The sequence below is a fragment of the Nomascus leucogenys genome, chromosome 12, assembly GCF_006542625.1.
Source record: "Nomascus leucogenys isolate Asia chromosome 12, Asia_NLE_v1, whole genome shotgun sequence".
NCBI classification, from domain to species: domain Eukaryota; kingdom Metazoa; phylum Chordata; class Mammalia; order Primates; family Hylobatidae; genus Nomascus; species Nomascus leucogenys.
Window position 1 is genome coordinate 39,279,682 of NC_044392.1, and position 16,774 is coordinate 39,296,455.

Below are 16,774 nucleotides of genomic sequence, written 5' to 3' on the forward strand. Positions count from 1 at the left end.
AATTTTTAGTAAAGTGTCCTGATAGAAAGCAAGGGCTGTTGTAACTGCCCCAGACCTGCATTTCACCCATCTCCTACTGACTTCCCTTTCTCATAGGAAGGAACCAGAAACGTGACATGGATCAAAAGGATAGTACGTGAAATCAAAACCATTTTGCTGTTATTTTCTTAGAGAGGAGATTCATATGAGTTCCTCCTGGTTCTCAGGACCTGAGGGATGGGGCTCATGTAGATATACGAGGGCTGGAAGGGTGGGGAAGCCTGGCCAATACTACATGCTCTCTTGGGATCTGTTTATGAGTCTTGCAGTCTCTCTTTTACATTTAGCTGGTCAAATTCCCCTTCATCAGCTGAGGCATTTGACAGGCTAAATTGTTTCCTTAGGGTTTTGTCCTTCTCCTGAGTGAACAAAGGTAATCAGGAGAAATTTAGGTTTAACTCTTCCCAAAGGACTATAAATCATGCTGCTATAAAGACACATGCACACGTATGTTTATTGCGGCACTATTCACAATAGCAAAGACTTGGAACCAACAATGTTGGTTGTCCAACAACAATAGACTGGATTAAGAAAATGTGGCACATATACACCATGGAATACTATGCAGCCATAAAAAATGATGAGTTCATGTCCTTTGTAGGGACATGGATGAAATTGGAAAACATCATTCTCAGTAAACTCTCACAAGGACAAAAAACCAAACACCGCATGTTCTCACTCATAGGTGGGAATTGAACAATGAGAACTCATGGACACAGGAAGGGGAACATCACACTCCAGGGACTGTTGTGGGATGGGGGGAGTGGGGAGGGACAGCATTAGGAGATATACCTAATGCTAAATGACGAGTTAATGGGTGCAGCAAACCAACATGGCACATGGATACACATGTAACAAACCTGCACATTGTGCCCTAAAACCTAAAGTATAATAATAAAATAAAATAAAAAAAGAAAATTCTTCTTACATACATATACACATACAAAAAACTTTGGTGTGTGTATGTGCACGTGTGTGTACGCATGTGTATATACATATCTCTATATATTTTTAACAGTGTTTGAGTCTGAGGACACACCACTGGCCCAGACCCTGGATGGCTGCTCTGACTCTGGAAGGAAATGCACCTGCAGTACCCCACCTCCCCCAGCAATCAGGACCATCTCCAATAATTAATTATGTGCTGATGGGAGACACTGAGCAACGATGAGCTCATGTGTAGATCTCATCTGTCAGAGGCTGCCATTCTGAGGTTCTTCTTGCTCACCCCCTCCAAAAAACCTTTTATTGGAGCAATTAATACAAACAAGATGAACACATTTACCCTTTATGATGGCTTCAATTCTCCTACCCACTCCCTTATCATTATGAATTATCAGTAAAAACTACAACAAATGAGACAAGAGATGAGGTCAATGTCAGGTCTCTGAGCCCAAGCTAAGCCATCATATCCCCAGTGACCTGCACATATACATCCAGATGGCCTGAAGCAACTGAAGATCCACAAAAGAAGTGAAAATGAACTTAACTGATGACATTGCACTATTGTGATTTGTTTCTGCCCACCCTAACAGATCAATGTACTTTGTAATCTCCCCCACCCTTAAGAAGGTTCTTTGTAATTCTCCCCACCCTTGAGAATGTACTTTGTGAGATCCACCCCCTGCCCCTAAAACATTGCTCTTAACTCCACCACCTATCCCAAAACCTCTAAGAATTAGTGACAATCCCACCACCCTTTGCTGACTCTCTTTTGGGACTCAGCCCGCCTGCACCTAGGTGAAATAAACAGCCATGTTGCTCACACAAAGCCTGTTTGGGGGTCTCTTCACATGGACACGTGAGACAGTCAAAGGCCAAGATAATCCACGAAAAAAGATAATTAGGCCCTAAAGCAAAGAGCTAACTGCACAGCAGTAGCTGGACAGGACCGGCATCCTCGGCCAACCGGAGGAAGGAGGGTGTGCATTTTCAAAGGCAGCCTTGCTTAGTGGTTAAACCCACAACATCAAGAGGTGCTGGGCTCTCTTCCTGAGCAAAGCTGAACAAGGTCATTTGACTTCTTGTTTCTCAGTGTTCTCAACTGCGATGCTGTCTTTTTAGTATTATTCGTGTGCTGCTTGTTATCTTCTATTAGAATATATGTTCTGATGTTCTAATGTTAACATTTTTTGTCACTGTTCCCAAATACCTTCACATATGGGCTGTGTTCAGTGCTCAACACACTTTTTTTTTTTATAGGTGGGTTGGTTCATTCATTCGTTCGTTCATTCATTCATCCACTCAGTCCCGAATAAAAGTCTACAGAATGAGTGTAATTGATCTCTGGGAATTGTGCAAAAGTTTAAGAAGTCAATTACATTGAATAAATACGTATTGAGCCCTATTGTGTGTGAGACAAGTGGTTAAGGAGCCCCAAAGATAGATAAGATATAGTTCCTACTATAAACTATGACACATAAACTACAATAAAAGGATAAACTTAAGGGCTGTATAGCACCTTAGGGTCCAAAGGACAAACCTTAATTAGATCCCCACTGTGGGGGTAGGGATGAAATCAGGAAAGCATTCCTGGTGGATGTGTTATTTAAAATAAACATTGAAAGATTAATAAGAATTTGACAGGCAGAAATGTTAAGCCAAATACAGAGAACTCCTCAGTTAATCATGGTTTGATCATGGTGACTGCCAGCAACTGGGAAAGGCTGTAACTTCTCAAAAGCCAGGTCTTAGGGTCTCCTGATAAAGGATGTGGAGACTTGCAGACAACCCAGCTTTTTCCACTCCATCTTTCCCAAATTCTGTGCTTAACCCTCTGGACTTCACAGTCATCCTCACCTCTCCAGTTTGAGGTCTGCTACCAGAGAGGAAGCCAAGGCTCACAGTCTGATTGTGCTCTCAGAGGTGTGACGCCACCATCCTTGCTCCCAATTGTGCCAGGACACAAGATGGAAGCCACGGAAAGCTTACCCAGCCAGGCCAGAGGACAGGGCACTGTGGCAGTATCTAGACAGGTGTTTAGTGCAAAATGCTCATGCTGCGGAGTAAGCTACAACACTGTCCTACTACAACCCCAGAGGTTATCTATTAATATTAAAGGTTTGTCAGTCAGGGGCTACAGCTCCAAATCAAAACCAATCTTTATTTACCTTTGGGGTTAGGGTTCGCCCTTTACTCTGGCCCTTTACTCTGGGCCTTCACATGGCCCTTACATATCAGTGTAAAACCCAGGCCCTAGGCCAACATTCCCATGATCCATGTGATTCCAAGGACACTGAGGGTAACATAAAGGTCCCTCATATGCGAATCCTCTTCCCTTTAATAATCTGAAACTCACCAACATGAGATTGGTTTGTTTTGAATAAGACTCCTCTAACAAAATGCAAATGTCTCTTGGGCTGGTAAATAAAATTTATTAAGCATTCAAACATTAAATCATTAATAAAGTTAGATTGGTTTGTTTTTTTCTCCTCCTACTCTTACTTGAGCAGTAGAAGAGCCAATGACAAACCTTCCCAGCTTTAGATGCAAATATTCAAAGATGATGTTCAACACTTATTGACAAAATAGGAGTCTTACCTTGGAATTCATAAACATGCAGGACTCTGGGTTCCATGAATTCTCCTAAAATTCAAAACTTTGCAAGAATGATTTTTTTTTCTACGGAGAAAGTATAGTTTTCAGCAGATTCTCAAAGGTATTTGTATCCCAGAAAAGGTCAAGACCATCTGATGGACTCCCAGGCCAGTGCCAATTTGGTAACAAGGAGAGAAGTCAAGGAAAGAAGTGTTTGTTTTATTTTGCACACACTTTCCCTTCTGAGATTCTTCAATGCTTTGCACAAATTCTAAATTGATTCCCTTTACATATTTAAGAAGAATAAAATGAAGCACAGAGTAAGGAAATTTGACACCAGCCAATCATTTTGTAGTAGAACTGTGACCAGCCTGCTTCCCTGCTCCCCTGTTACTTTCTCCATAGGGTAATTCCCTCTCTGTTAAACAGTATTTAATTTTGTGAAGTTTTCTAAAGGTGGCCTAATTTAATTTTCCATCATTAGTGTAAAAGATGCCCTCTAGGGCCAGGCCCAGAGAGGCGGATCCAGAAGTTTAATTTTGATTGCTTTGGTAGCTATTTTCAGTTTCCTGCTGTGCAGGTCTATCGGCTCTCTCATGAGCTCCCTGCCCTGGGGGCTGTGACAACCCTTCCCAGTTTTAGATACAAAAAGGTTATGCAAGGGTAGAAGACAAGGCCACCAAGAGGATAAATCAGCTTAGCAGCCTTTTTGAGATGAACATTTTAGTGCAGCAAACAAGCAAACCAAGGCTGTCCCAGCTTTGTCATGAAGTATGTATTTATTGAGCACCTACTATACACTAAGAATCCTTCTAGCATTGGGATGCAACAGTAAAACGTGCATGGTCCCCACCCTCATGGAGTTCATGCTAAGAGTTACCATGACACAAATTTCCATTTTTCAGGATGACTGAACTTAAAATCAAGGGGGAGGCCAGCAGAGGCAGAAAGCCCTCAGAAAGGACAAAGGTAAAAGCACTGAAGCTTCAACCTGAGATCACTGGGGCCTCCTCTCCCTCCCTCATTTACTCTATATTCAGACACCACTAGTCTGAATGGTCCATGCTTAAAACAGCCCACAGGTTGACTGCTTTCTATGCATTTCTACTGCTGTCACCCAGTTTGGCCAGACCCAGATACTCTTCCCATTACACTCAGATCCCCAAGCAATCTCTCTTCAGTCCATCTCACTGACAGGAGTTTCTTTCCATTTGGGATGAGTTGCATTCCAAGCCAGACTGGTTTTCCTAAAATATCACTTTCACTTTGGAACTCTCAGAGCCAAAGCCATCATGGGAAGGCTGCAAGTACAGATGTGGGAGGAAGCTCTTGATATATTGCTGAGAGAAAAACAGGATAATTTAGAACTAACTGTAGAATATTAGAGTTTGAAAGAATATCCGAGTGTCAATATATTTGCATATGGAGCAGTACTAGGAGGAATAGGTGTTGAAGAAAGAAAACGGACACTTTCCTTTATAAAACTCTTCACTACTTTATTTTTAGTAACAGTTATGTATTATTTGGTCATTTTAAAACTTATGCCTCACCTTCCCCAAACATTTATCTAAAAACTATCACAGAAAGTTTAATAGAAGTCACAGTGAGATCCTTGAGGACACAGGAGACACCCTGTTTGTCTTTGCATTCCAAGCACTTTCTACATAGAGGCATGAAATGACTTTTGAAAAGAAAAGGTGAAAGAAAGAAGGAGAGAGAAAAAGAAAGGTCTTGGACACATGTGCTAATATGTACATATGACTTGGAGCCACCATGCCTCCAATGATTTGTAAGTCATTAATCCCCTGCTGGAGACTCATCATCCATTGTAGGTATTTACTGAGACTCACTAAGCACAAGGGACTTTTTGCACCCTATAAGGAGGGATAAACACTACAACCCAGAACTTTCCCTTCAGGAAAGATAAAGAATACATATAACTATGCAGGGTTGAAAGCAAACAAAAGAGAAGGAGGCAAAAAACAGAAATAGGAGAAATGAGAAGTGGTAGATGATACTGCAGGGCAATGCAGAAGAACAGAGGAATGTGCTAGTGTGTTTGGAGGTGTGGGGAATGCATGGGTAAATGTGGAGGGAGCCATTTCTGTGAAGTAAGTGGTGGAAATCAAGGCCAGACCATGAGGACCTGCAGGATGGTGGCCCTGACAAAGACATACCCAGGGCTTTGGAAGAAAGGGAGGGTTAACAGAAGACGGGCTCTTGGGTGGGGTTAGCAGGGTTAAAAAAAAGGATAGGAGAGAGCTGAACATATTTGTAGGGAGAAAGAGGGTGTCCAGGAAGACAGAGAGACAGAGCATAGTTCACAGCTCAAGGTGCTGAAGAAACAAGCAAAGATGGGTCCAGAAGAGAGAGAAAGAGTCAGCGAACAGAGAGACAGTTGGCAGTGACACTAAGATATTCTAAGGGAGGAGAGGACAGCTGAGGAATCTCAGAGAGGTGTGGGGGTCAAAAGTGAGGGTATACAGGGTTGACAGGCAGAAGGTAAGAAGGGCATTATGATGGGTATTTTCATCTACCAGGATGAATGAGGGATTGCTAAGTAGCCCTGGGAACTAACAGAAGCTAGCAGCATGAATGGTATTTCCTTCCTTCTTAGTTCATAAGATTCTCCATGCGTAAAATTGGGTATTCCTACTCATGCATATGTATGAAAAGGCACTATCAATGAAGGTTTTGAAGCTAGAGGAAATAAACATCAACTCTACATGAAACACGACTCATGACTAGAGTGATGGACACTCATATCCGCCAGATGGGCTGGCCCAGAAATGATATGAGAAGTTAGAAAGAGATCTATAGGCTGCCCTGCCTCCACATCTCTGATGATCAGTTTTCTCAGTTTAGCAGAGGCTGCTCAAAAACCTTAGGCAATGGGAGGCTGAAGGAAGAGAAAACGCTCATCCTTACAGAAACAGTACGGATGGTGCAGATGTCACCCATCACTTATAACACACAGAGAGCAAAAGAGACATGTATATATCATAAGCAAGAATGGGGTATACCTCCTTCCCTGATTTTTTTTTATGACCCTTTGTGCCTTGGACCCTTCCAGAGTCTAACAGGATGGAGAAAGGGAAGCATTCCAGGATTTGAATTGGAGTGTGGGGCATTGAAGATGTGGAAGAAGGGAAGATATAGAGTCATCTCTGTCTGGGAGGTCTCTGATTTTGGAGGGACAGCATGGACTTTGGAGAGGTATCTTTAAGACTCCTTAAATCCTGAGAGTGCTTTTTGGCTCCACAAAACAATACAGTGACTAAATATTATAGCATTTCCCTTATCTCTTATTATGATTCCACTTATTATCCCAGGTCAGGATTGTATATAAGCACATTCTGAAAAAATGCTTAAAATTATACATACTTTAAAAACCTTCTGCCTTTATCTTTATCCCATAGGACCTTTTCATCTTCCCTTTATAAGGGCATTACTAGCTCCTCTTTTTAAAACACATATTATTTGATTCACTGTTAAATTGTAATTCACCATAACATGGTCTCCTTTCTTTCACTACCAAGTAATAAATGGCTGTCTCCACTCTTCTACTGAAAGTGCTCTGCAGAAGTCACCACCTCTTCCATCTGATAAATGCAAGTCTTTCTTCTGTCTGTACTCTGAACTACTCATTCTCCTATAAGGATGGGTGCCCTTTATTTTATTTCCAAGTCTTTACAAAGCTGCCCAGGATTTCTTCTAACCTTTACTTCCATAATAAAAAGGTATTTAGGGAGTAACTTTCTAGCTTCAGCATGATAAGCACTTAACTGAGCATATTCTTAAAGATAATTCACTGTCTTCTGTCTTACATTTTTTGCCATCAAAAAATATTTCTTGTAGGCAATATATTTTTCCCCTTCAGCTGGTTTTAAAATCTTTGTCTTTAACATTCTGTCATTTCATTACTGAGTCTAGAGTTAAGAACTGATTTCTTGTTTACTTGCTTATAGTTTGATGTGGTTCCTGATCTCAGCATACTCATCTTCCCAAATCTTGTTCATCTTGATCATTTAAACTCTTTATTTTTAACTAAGTAAACATACTACATGGGTATCCTGACTTCCCAAGAAATCCCAAATATCACAGAATAGCTCTATAAATCCCCCATTTACTTAAATGTATTTGTCCTGTATTTTATATATAATTTTTATAACAAAAACAGAGTATGCAAGCTTATGAATGAGGACACTTTAAAGGTGGATGCACTGAGCACAGAGTAAAACAAAATGGGCAAAAGTGCGAGTGCCAGACAGCTCTCTAACCATGCAGCAGCTGTGGTGACCATGGGGAGGTTGCCCAATATCACTGAAGCTTAATTTCTGTCTTAAGAATGAGAATGACAGATTTCTACGTTTTACCACTCAGGGTTGCTGGGTCTAAGTGAAGTAACACATGTCAAGTTCTATCTGACCATATTCCTTGAGGGTAGGACTGTGTTCTAGTAACCACCTGTATCAATTATTGCTACTTCAGCTCCAAATTTACCTTTCAATACAGCTCTGTGGTAATGGATGGAATCCTTTTAAGCACATCTCCTGTACAGCAGCATGATGGTAAGATTCCTCTGCAGAATGGAGGGGCAACATGCAGAATGAAAGGGCTTCTCTTGGTCGACTGCTACACAGCCTGTCAGTGGTGTGGATATAAGGATGTCCAGTGGTATGCATGCCCAGAACACACATCCCTCAGCGACCTCAGCACCAGCCCTGCTGGTGATCACCTCCCTACAGCCCTCCTAAAGCAGACACTAGGTGTTCTGGCCTCCCATCCACTAGTGATGCTCTAACTCTCTCTGCTAGCCTTCCCCCTGCCCCCCAGGTTTGTTTTTCACAGCTCTCCTGATGTAGACATCACATACTCTATGTCTCTTACCCACAGCCATACCCAACTCCACTGTGTGCCCCTCACCAGCTGCAGAGATCACCTGCATCCAAGCCCTGGGGATTGCTTTTGTTTTCCTGCACTGGGACAGCTCCGACATAGGCAATCTGGTGAATTTCTCTGTCACCAGTAGCTGTAATCACACTTCTACATTAATGTCTAAAGGGCATCTTGGGAAAAGGTCTACCTTCCAAGTTTGTGCTGCCTTGAGTACTCTCCTCTTTACACCTTGTAGGTACTCTTTTATTATAGTTTAATAGTTCTTTATAATAAATTTCTTCTGTTTAAATCACTGCATGGTTTCTGTTCCTGATTGGACCCAGGCTGATATACCAGTGCTTCCCCTAGTGCCTAGCACAATGAACACAAAACCATTACCTCTCCATGAACCCTTTCTTCCCTTTTCTAGTTAGCCCCTGGATAATTTATCTTTGACTTACTCAAAATCAAAACAGATCAATGTAGAGGCCAAAGTTGGAATAGACTTCTAATTCTTTTTTTTTTTTTTTTTTTATCTTTTTTGAGACAGAGTCTTGCTCTGTCACCCAGGCTGGAGTGCAGTGGTGCAATCTCGGTTCACTGCAAGCTCCGCTCCAGGTTCACGCACTGTCCTGCCTCAGCCTCCTGTGTAGCTGGGACTACAGGCGCCCACCATCACGCCCACTAATTTTCTGTATTTTTAGTAGAGGCGGGGTTTACCCTGTTAGCCAGGAGGGTCTCGATCTCCTGACCTCGTGATCCGCCTGCCTCAGCCTCCCAAAGTGCTGGGATTACAGGCGTGAGCCACGCGTCTGGCCTAGATTTCTAATTCTTATCATGTCACTATTTGGATGTTAACTGATGCATTTCTGGAGACTGGCTGGAACTCCTAACGGGACTCTACCTAATTCGATCATTTAACTCATAACTGGAGAATTACTTTCATTCTGGCTCCTGAAGACTTCAGGTCAGATTTAATTACTCCTCTAATTTTAAAAGGAGTTTGTTTGTTAGTCTATTCACTCATTTTAAGGAAATAAACTGCCTAGGGACTAATTAGTCAAAATGTTAATTCCATCAGTGTCCCCAGTAAGACTAGGACAGGGGATGCTAAGGCAGGAAAACTGAAACTCAAAAGCACAGTGACTTTCCATAACAGAACAACTACTCCAATACTATTTAGTTTATTTTTTTCTAGGAAGCATGCCCTTGAAGCCAGAAAGAGTAGAATAAGCGATTAGAAAAGAAAGGAAATCCAAAATGAATAATTATATAATTATAATCAGGCGCACCATCCAGAAACTTCACTGCAAACTCAAAGGTGGTTGCCATGAAGAGCCAACAGCCTTCCGGAGACTTCTGCACCTGTCCCCTTTGCAGTTCTAATCTAGCACATGGATGTGGCTGGTTCCTGCACATTCTGACTCATAACCCCACCAGGGTTGGTTAATAATTGTTTCTCTGAGCCTTTCTAGACCTTTTACTTCCCAGCTCCTATTGAAATTGTACAGGTCAAATCCTATAGCAAATTCCTTATTACGGACACTCACAGTCATCCTGCTTCCTGATTGAATCCTGATTCACAGGATTCAAAAACTGAAGAATAGCCTCAATCGATTACATTTAATTTAACATTATATATGTAAAGTTTTATATTTAGGCTAAAAAACAAAGAAACCTACAGAAATAAAGAATGAGTAAAACCTGAATTAAAGCAATTACTGTTATTATCCCGAGGAGTCTGAACTCCGACTCCACTATGACCTAGGACCAAACACAGTTTGTTAAGCAAATAAATTACACTGGATCTATTCATACAAATGAATGTACAACTTCATATTGTGGGGGTAAAATATTGTCTTCCACATTTTACATTGATAAGACAGAATATCTGGGATATTCTATTAAACTCTAATATTTTAAAGAGGAATACTGTTTTCTGAATTAAGAAGTCTAGAAAATACAATAAGAATGGCTTCAGGAACTTGGGTTAACTTAAAAGATAAACAAGATCTATATATTTGTGGCTCCAGAGGTAAGAGCTAGGATAAATGGAAACAATTATATATAAAAAATTACTTTTGCTTAATGAAGAACACTGTAATAGCGAATCACTTCCTGTGATAAAGAGGTATACTGTAATAAAGGATAAACTGAAAAAAAAAAGGAGAAATTGGTTTAGATGTCCACCATAGTGTTGTTAACCTCTTAAGATTCCATGATGTTAGAGGTGACCGGGGCTAAGAAAAGGGGGTGATGGGAAGTTACTGCTTAATGGGCACAGAGTTTCTGTTTGGAGTGATAAAAAAGTTTTGGAAACAGATAGTGGTGATGGGTGCACAGGACTATCAATGTAATTAATGCCTCTGATTTGTATGCTTAAAAAGTGGTTAAAATGGCAAAATTTATGTTATATATATTTATTTCACCACAATTAAAAATATATGATTCTGTTATTCTATGTGAATAATGCAAAAGATTTAAATAAAAAATTTGACTGAATAAAAATAAAAATTCATTCGTCTAAAGTGAACACTTCAGTAAGCCAGTGTTTCATAAAGCCACAAACAATTATATGTATTCTTCAGCAGAGCTAGTGAATCAAACAGAGTGGTCCCTTCAGGGCAGAAAAATAACTGTATCCATGAAAAGCTCATTTGTAAATGTTACCATATTATCATCATAAATATCCTTGTTCGTGATAAAATGGACCGTATATATTTTAGAAAAAAGTCCTCATACATACACACACACACACACACAGATATAAAAATTCACATGTACACAGACCAAAACATCACAATTTAATACATGAAAAAAAAGTACCCACGACACTGAAAACACAGGGACTAAAGTTTATTTCTTTGTTTTTAAACACAAGTTGCTAAATTTTGATAGACTAGAAAGACATCCACAAGACTATCAACAATCAGAGAGCCTACAGTGTGAGTTTTGAGGCCAAAGAAAAATGCATATAACATTTAAAATGTATTTGGCGTTCCCCATTCCCCCTAATATTTCTTCCTAAAAGTGAATGGGTGGGAAAAGACATACTATACTAAAACTAATTGAATAAAAAAACTTTTTTAAAAAAGAAAGAAGACTATTACTACCTGATTTCAAGAATTATTAAACTATGGTAATCAAGACAGTGTGGTACTAGCGTCAAGACAGACAATTAGACAAATAGAACAAAGAGTCCAGAAATAAACCTCACAGATATGGATAACTGATGTTTAGCAAAGGCACTATAGTGGAGAGTGGAGAAAGAACAGTCTTTTCAACAAACAGGGCTAGAACAACTGGACATCCCTTTGCAGAAAGGGAGGAAAAGAGAGAGGAACAGAGAGAAGGAAGAGAGAAGGAAGAGGAGGAGGAGGAGGAACTTTAATCCATTCCTCATACCACATAAAAAATTGAATCAACTTGGATCATACACATAAACATAAAACTTAAATTTAAACTTCATGCTTTAGAAGAAAACAGAAAAATCTTTGTGACCTTGAGTTAGGTGCAGATTTCTTAGTTATGACACCAAAAGCATAATCAATAAAATTTTAAAAATTGACAAATTGGACTCCATCAGAATTTAAAACTTTTGCTCTTTAAAAGACACTATGAAAAAAAAAAAGACAAGCCAGACTTGGAGAAAATGTTTGTAAACCATATATTTGATAAAAACTCTTACATCCATAATTTATAAAGAACTCTCAAGATTATGAAAACAAAATGGGCTAAAGATTTGAACAGATGCTTAAAAATATATATACAAACGGCATGTAAGATCAAGAGAAGGCTGAGTGCAGTGGCTCACGTCTATAATCCAGCACTATGGGAGGCTGCGGTGAATGGTTCGCTTGAGCTCAGCAGTTCAAGACCAGCCTGGGCAACATAGTGAGGCCCTGTCTCTGCAAAAAATTTAAAAATTAGCTGGGTATGATGGTGCACATCTGTAGTCCCAGCTACCCAGAAGGCTGAGGTGAGGGAATTGCTTGAGCCCAGAAGGTTAAAGCTGCAGTGAGCCGTGATTACACCACTGGTACTCCAGCCTGGGTGACAGAGTAAGACCCTGTCTCAAAACAACAAAAAGATGATATTTATATTAGTCATTAGGAAAATGCAAATTAAAATCACAATGAGATATTAATAAACACATATTTGAAGAGCTAAAATTAAAAGGACTGACAATACTGGATGTTGGCAGATATGGAGGAATTGGGACTTTTGTACACCACTGGTGGTATCCCTTTAGAAAGAAATCTGGCAATTTCTTTAAAAGCTAAATGTATACCTATCATATGACTCAGCATTCTGTTCCTGGGTATTTACCCAAGAAATAAAAGCATATGTCCACGCAAAGACTTGAACATAATGACATAATAAACATATGATGTTCATTACACGAACATTCATAGATCCTTTAATAGTAATAAGCCCAAACCGGAAACCACCAAATGTCCATGAACACATGAATGGTTAGACAAGCTGTGATATACCTATAAAACAGATCATTGATCTGTAATGAAAAGGGATGAACTGCTGATACATGCTATGACAAGGAATGAATCTCAAAATAAATTATGCTGAGTGAAAGAAGCCAGCTCCTCCCAAAAAAGAGGATATACTGTTGATTCAATTTACACAAAATTCTAGAAAATGCAAACTCATCAATAACAGAAAGGAGATCGTGGTAGCTTGGGGATGTGGGGATTGAGACTGGGGATGAAGTGGGAGAGAAATGAGGAGGGAAGGGTTACAAAAAAGCACAAGGAAACTTTTAGGGTGATAGATATGTTCACCATCTTGACTGAGATTTATTCACCAAGTTATTCAACTTTAAATATGTTTGATTTTTGCATGCCAATTATACCTCAATGAAGCTGTTAAAAATAAGCAAAGTCAGCAGCTTACTTGGACATGTGAAAACTTTGGGGAAAGTCCTTTCTTTCAACCAGCAAAAGGCAGAACTCACTCATGATCAGCATCCGTAAGGAGGTCACTTTTTTCCATATATGATGCCAGCATTAAGAAAATAAAGCCAAGAAACTCTTCCTTTTACAAAAATGCATATCATAGGGGCCTGCCCATTCACATTCTTCAAGCCAGCTTCTGATGCAATCTGTTTCTTAAAGCCTTTTCTCATCACTCAAGTAGAAGGTAATTGTTCCCTTCGGTGAATCACCATAACACTTATGTTAATTTTCAGATATTAATTCAATGCATTTATCCATCCACCCATTGCACATTTATTAAGTGCTTCGTTTGGGCCAGACACAGGTTTGGCGCTAGAGATACAAAAGTGAGTAGAAGGGCATAGATTTTTCCCTCAAGAGCCTAACAGGCTAGTGGCAAAAAATTGACATTTGTTTTTTAAAAAAGTAACAGAAACACTATAACAATTATTTCAAAAAACATTAAACAGTACTACAGGACACAGAGGCAGAAATTCATTTTGTCAGACATACTATCTTATACCTCAATAACTTGTCTATTTCCCACTAGTCTAAAACTCCCTGAGAACAAGGGACTGCCACTCATTTAGTTTAGTAATCGGTGAAATTACCTAGCACAGTACCTGGCATGAGTATTTCACACCTGCACATTGTTTGGATGAATGGCCATTCCATTTCACAAGCATCTGCTCTTTAAAAGGCAGGGCCACCATGCTGCCAACTTCACACGTTGAGTTCCAACCCTTATCCACTTTGTCAACAAAAGCATGGCAATAATTTGAGAGTAGACAAAATCAAAACCTAAATCTAGGTCCCCAAATTCCTAAAGGAATGGCCATTCTCCCAATGAGGAAAACAGGAAGGAGGTGGGGCTTAGTCTGCAGAGATCCGGGACACAAGAATGACACCCATGACTCGAGTCCTGCCATGGTTCCTGGGAGAGCCTGGCTTTCTATATGTTCTTGCTATCTGATATATTCTTCTGCCTAGGACAAGACACATGGCTGGCAGCCATCTAATCTCTAGAGGAATCATACCAGTCTCCTTGTAAAAGCAATTTCTGGGTGTGTGTCAGTTTGGTCTGCTATAATAAATACCAGAAACTGGCTGGCTTATAAATAATAGTTTATTTTTCACAGTCCCGGAGTCTGGGAAGTTTAAGATTAAGGTGCTGGCAGATTCGGCATCTAGTGAGGGCCCGCCTTCAAGCTGTGTCTTCCCATAGGGGAAAGACGTTACCATGGGGCTAGCTAGTTTTCTGGGGCCTCTTTTTATAAAATAAGGTCACTAATCCCAAACATGAGGGCCCCACCCTCATGACTTAATCACCCCCAAAGGTTTCAACTCCTAATTCCATCATCTTGGGGGTTAGGATTTCAACATACAAATTTTGGGGAGACAAAAGCATTCAGACCTGGAGACACATTTGTGACTTTCGATTCCTGCATGATAACAAAGCTCTTATTACTATGCTCAGTTTCTGAAGGGGTAGAGAGGTGGAAGAGATAACTGTGGGAAATTGTTAGCAGAGGGTGATGGAATAATCCAGTTTTCTTATTTTGATCAATATATATGCAATTTTAGAATTTCAGTTAGGACAATGCTAGCACAAATTTAAAAGGTCTCCAGTTACAACTGAGAGGTTTAAATTAAACATCAAGCAGAAATACTTCATAGCTTCCTTAATGCAATCAAGCATGACCAGAATGATAAGGCAGATTTACTTCTTGTACTCACATCTAATGGAAGCAACAGGTCTCAGAAGGGAAAAGCATAGGAGTTTATTTAAATTTGCCTGGATCTACCAGCCTGACAGGTATCTGTAGGAGAAGGCAGGGGGACTCTAGGGCTCAGTGATACCTTGGGGGCTGGACTGGGCTCTTACCTGTAGATGGGGTCCTGCATCACCAGCATCTTGCTCTCATCCCACGTCCATTCCTTTTTCTGCAATAAAAGAAGCTGTAAATGAATAAGTTAGGCTTGTCCTCAGTTACAGGACCAGGGTACACACTGAGCTATGCATACTTATACAAACACATGCATTTTGCTCCTGACGTGACTTTTTCCCTCTAAGAGGCCTGGAGTTGATTGCTCCAAAACGACGAGTGGAAAATGTCAAGTGTCTAGTCTGATCAGTTTCCTCCAAGCACTTTAGGAGAGTGCCTCTCCAGGGCTCAGAGGGTAGGCAGAAGCCAAGAAGTCCTTAGGGAACTCAGGGGTGAAGTGGGACATAGTGTGGAGCTCCAGACAAGCCAGGTAGGTTAATCAGTACGTTTGCAGAGTGACCCCTAAGAGGCTATTCATTCTGGCTGTAAACCTAACTTACGGTGAACACAAAAGAGACCCTCTAAGCTAGGGATGAGGAGTTGGAGGAGAGTGGATTCAATTGCAGTGCTTGCTGAGATGAGAAGCACCCCAGTGTGGGGGGACATTACGGTCAGCGGCCAACTACACCCCCTCAGGTCCACCCTCCAGGTGCAGGGATGGAGAATCCTGCTCTACCTTCATCGGCCTTTGTCAGAGAGACGTTGCTGTCCAGGGAAATAAGGGAAGAACACATTCGTCTGTGAAAGAAGGACTCAAGATGGGGGAAAGGGCAAGGGTATACAGTGGATTAACTGAATGCTTTTAGCTATGTGGATTTCTCAGAGATAATGCACAGGGTGTCCACTCTCTAAACATACTGGGCTTTGGAGCTTGTTAGGCCCCCACCAGGGACTAGGGGAGATCATGTCAGGCTCTTACAGTGACATTAGGAAGAAGCGCTGTCAGCAGCTTTACCCAAACACCATACTACATATGCACGTGCACACACAGACAAACATACACACACACACACACACACACGCCATTTAATCCCTGAATTTTGATTAAACACCAATACAATCCATAGAGGTGGATTTTAGACTGGTTTAAAAACATCCAAAAACATCCAATATCAAACTGTTTTATAGACAACAAAACTTCAGTTACAGCCAAAAACTAAATATTTTTTTAAAAAGATACCTTCCTATAATTGCTACTGACTACCCTATAGAATTTTAATATATGAATTACCTATTTGAAGCAACAAAGAAGGAGACTGGTCTCTTTTCTAAGCAAGAACCCCTTCAAATACATAAACAGAGCAAGTCCAGAACATTTTTATACTAAATAATCCCAGGTTTTGTAAACATCCCTCACTAGATAAGTTTCCCAGACTACCTGCTACCATAGTGAATTTTCTTTGTATGTATTCTACTTACCAGCGATCCCCCCAAACCTGGGTAAAAAGAACTGGATCCCTGATCAGCATGGTATAGAGACACAGCCTTTTAATGTTCCAGCCACACAGAGACACAGCCTTTTAATGTTCCAGCCATGATACT

General features: G+C 40.4%; 1 protein-coding gene across 5 annotated transcripts in view; it reads right to left on the bottom strand.

The window, feature by feature from the left end:
- Positions 1-16,774, bottom strand: part of LOC101175742 (carboxyl-terminal PDZ ligand of neuronal nitric oxide synthase protein) — a 364,946-nt gene that overhangs the window by 69,498 nt on the left and 278,674 nt on the right. For 2 of the 5 annotated variants that reach the window (XM_030824048.1, XM_030824045.1), the window contains exon 2: positions 15,292-15,365. The exons of 2 other annotated variants lie outside the window; for them this stretch is intronic. In XM_030824048.1, coding sequence (XP_030679908.1) covers positions 15,292-15,365 — 74 coding nt within the window. The remainder of the gene's footprint in view (positions 1-15,291; positions 15,366-16,774) is intronic. One more of the 5 variants, XM_030824046.1, reaches the window with a different exon arrangement.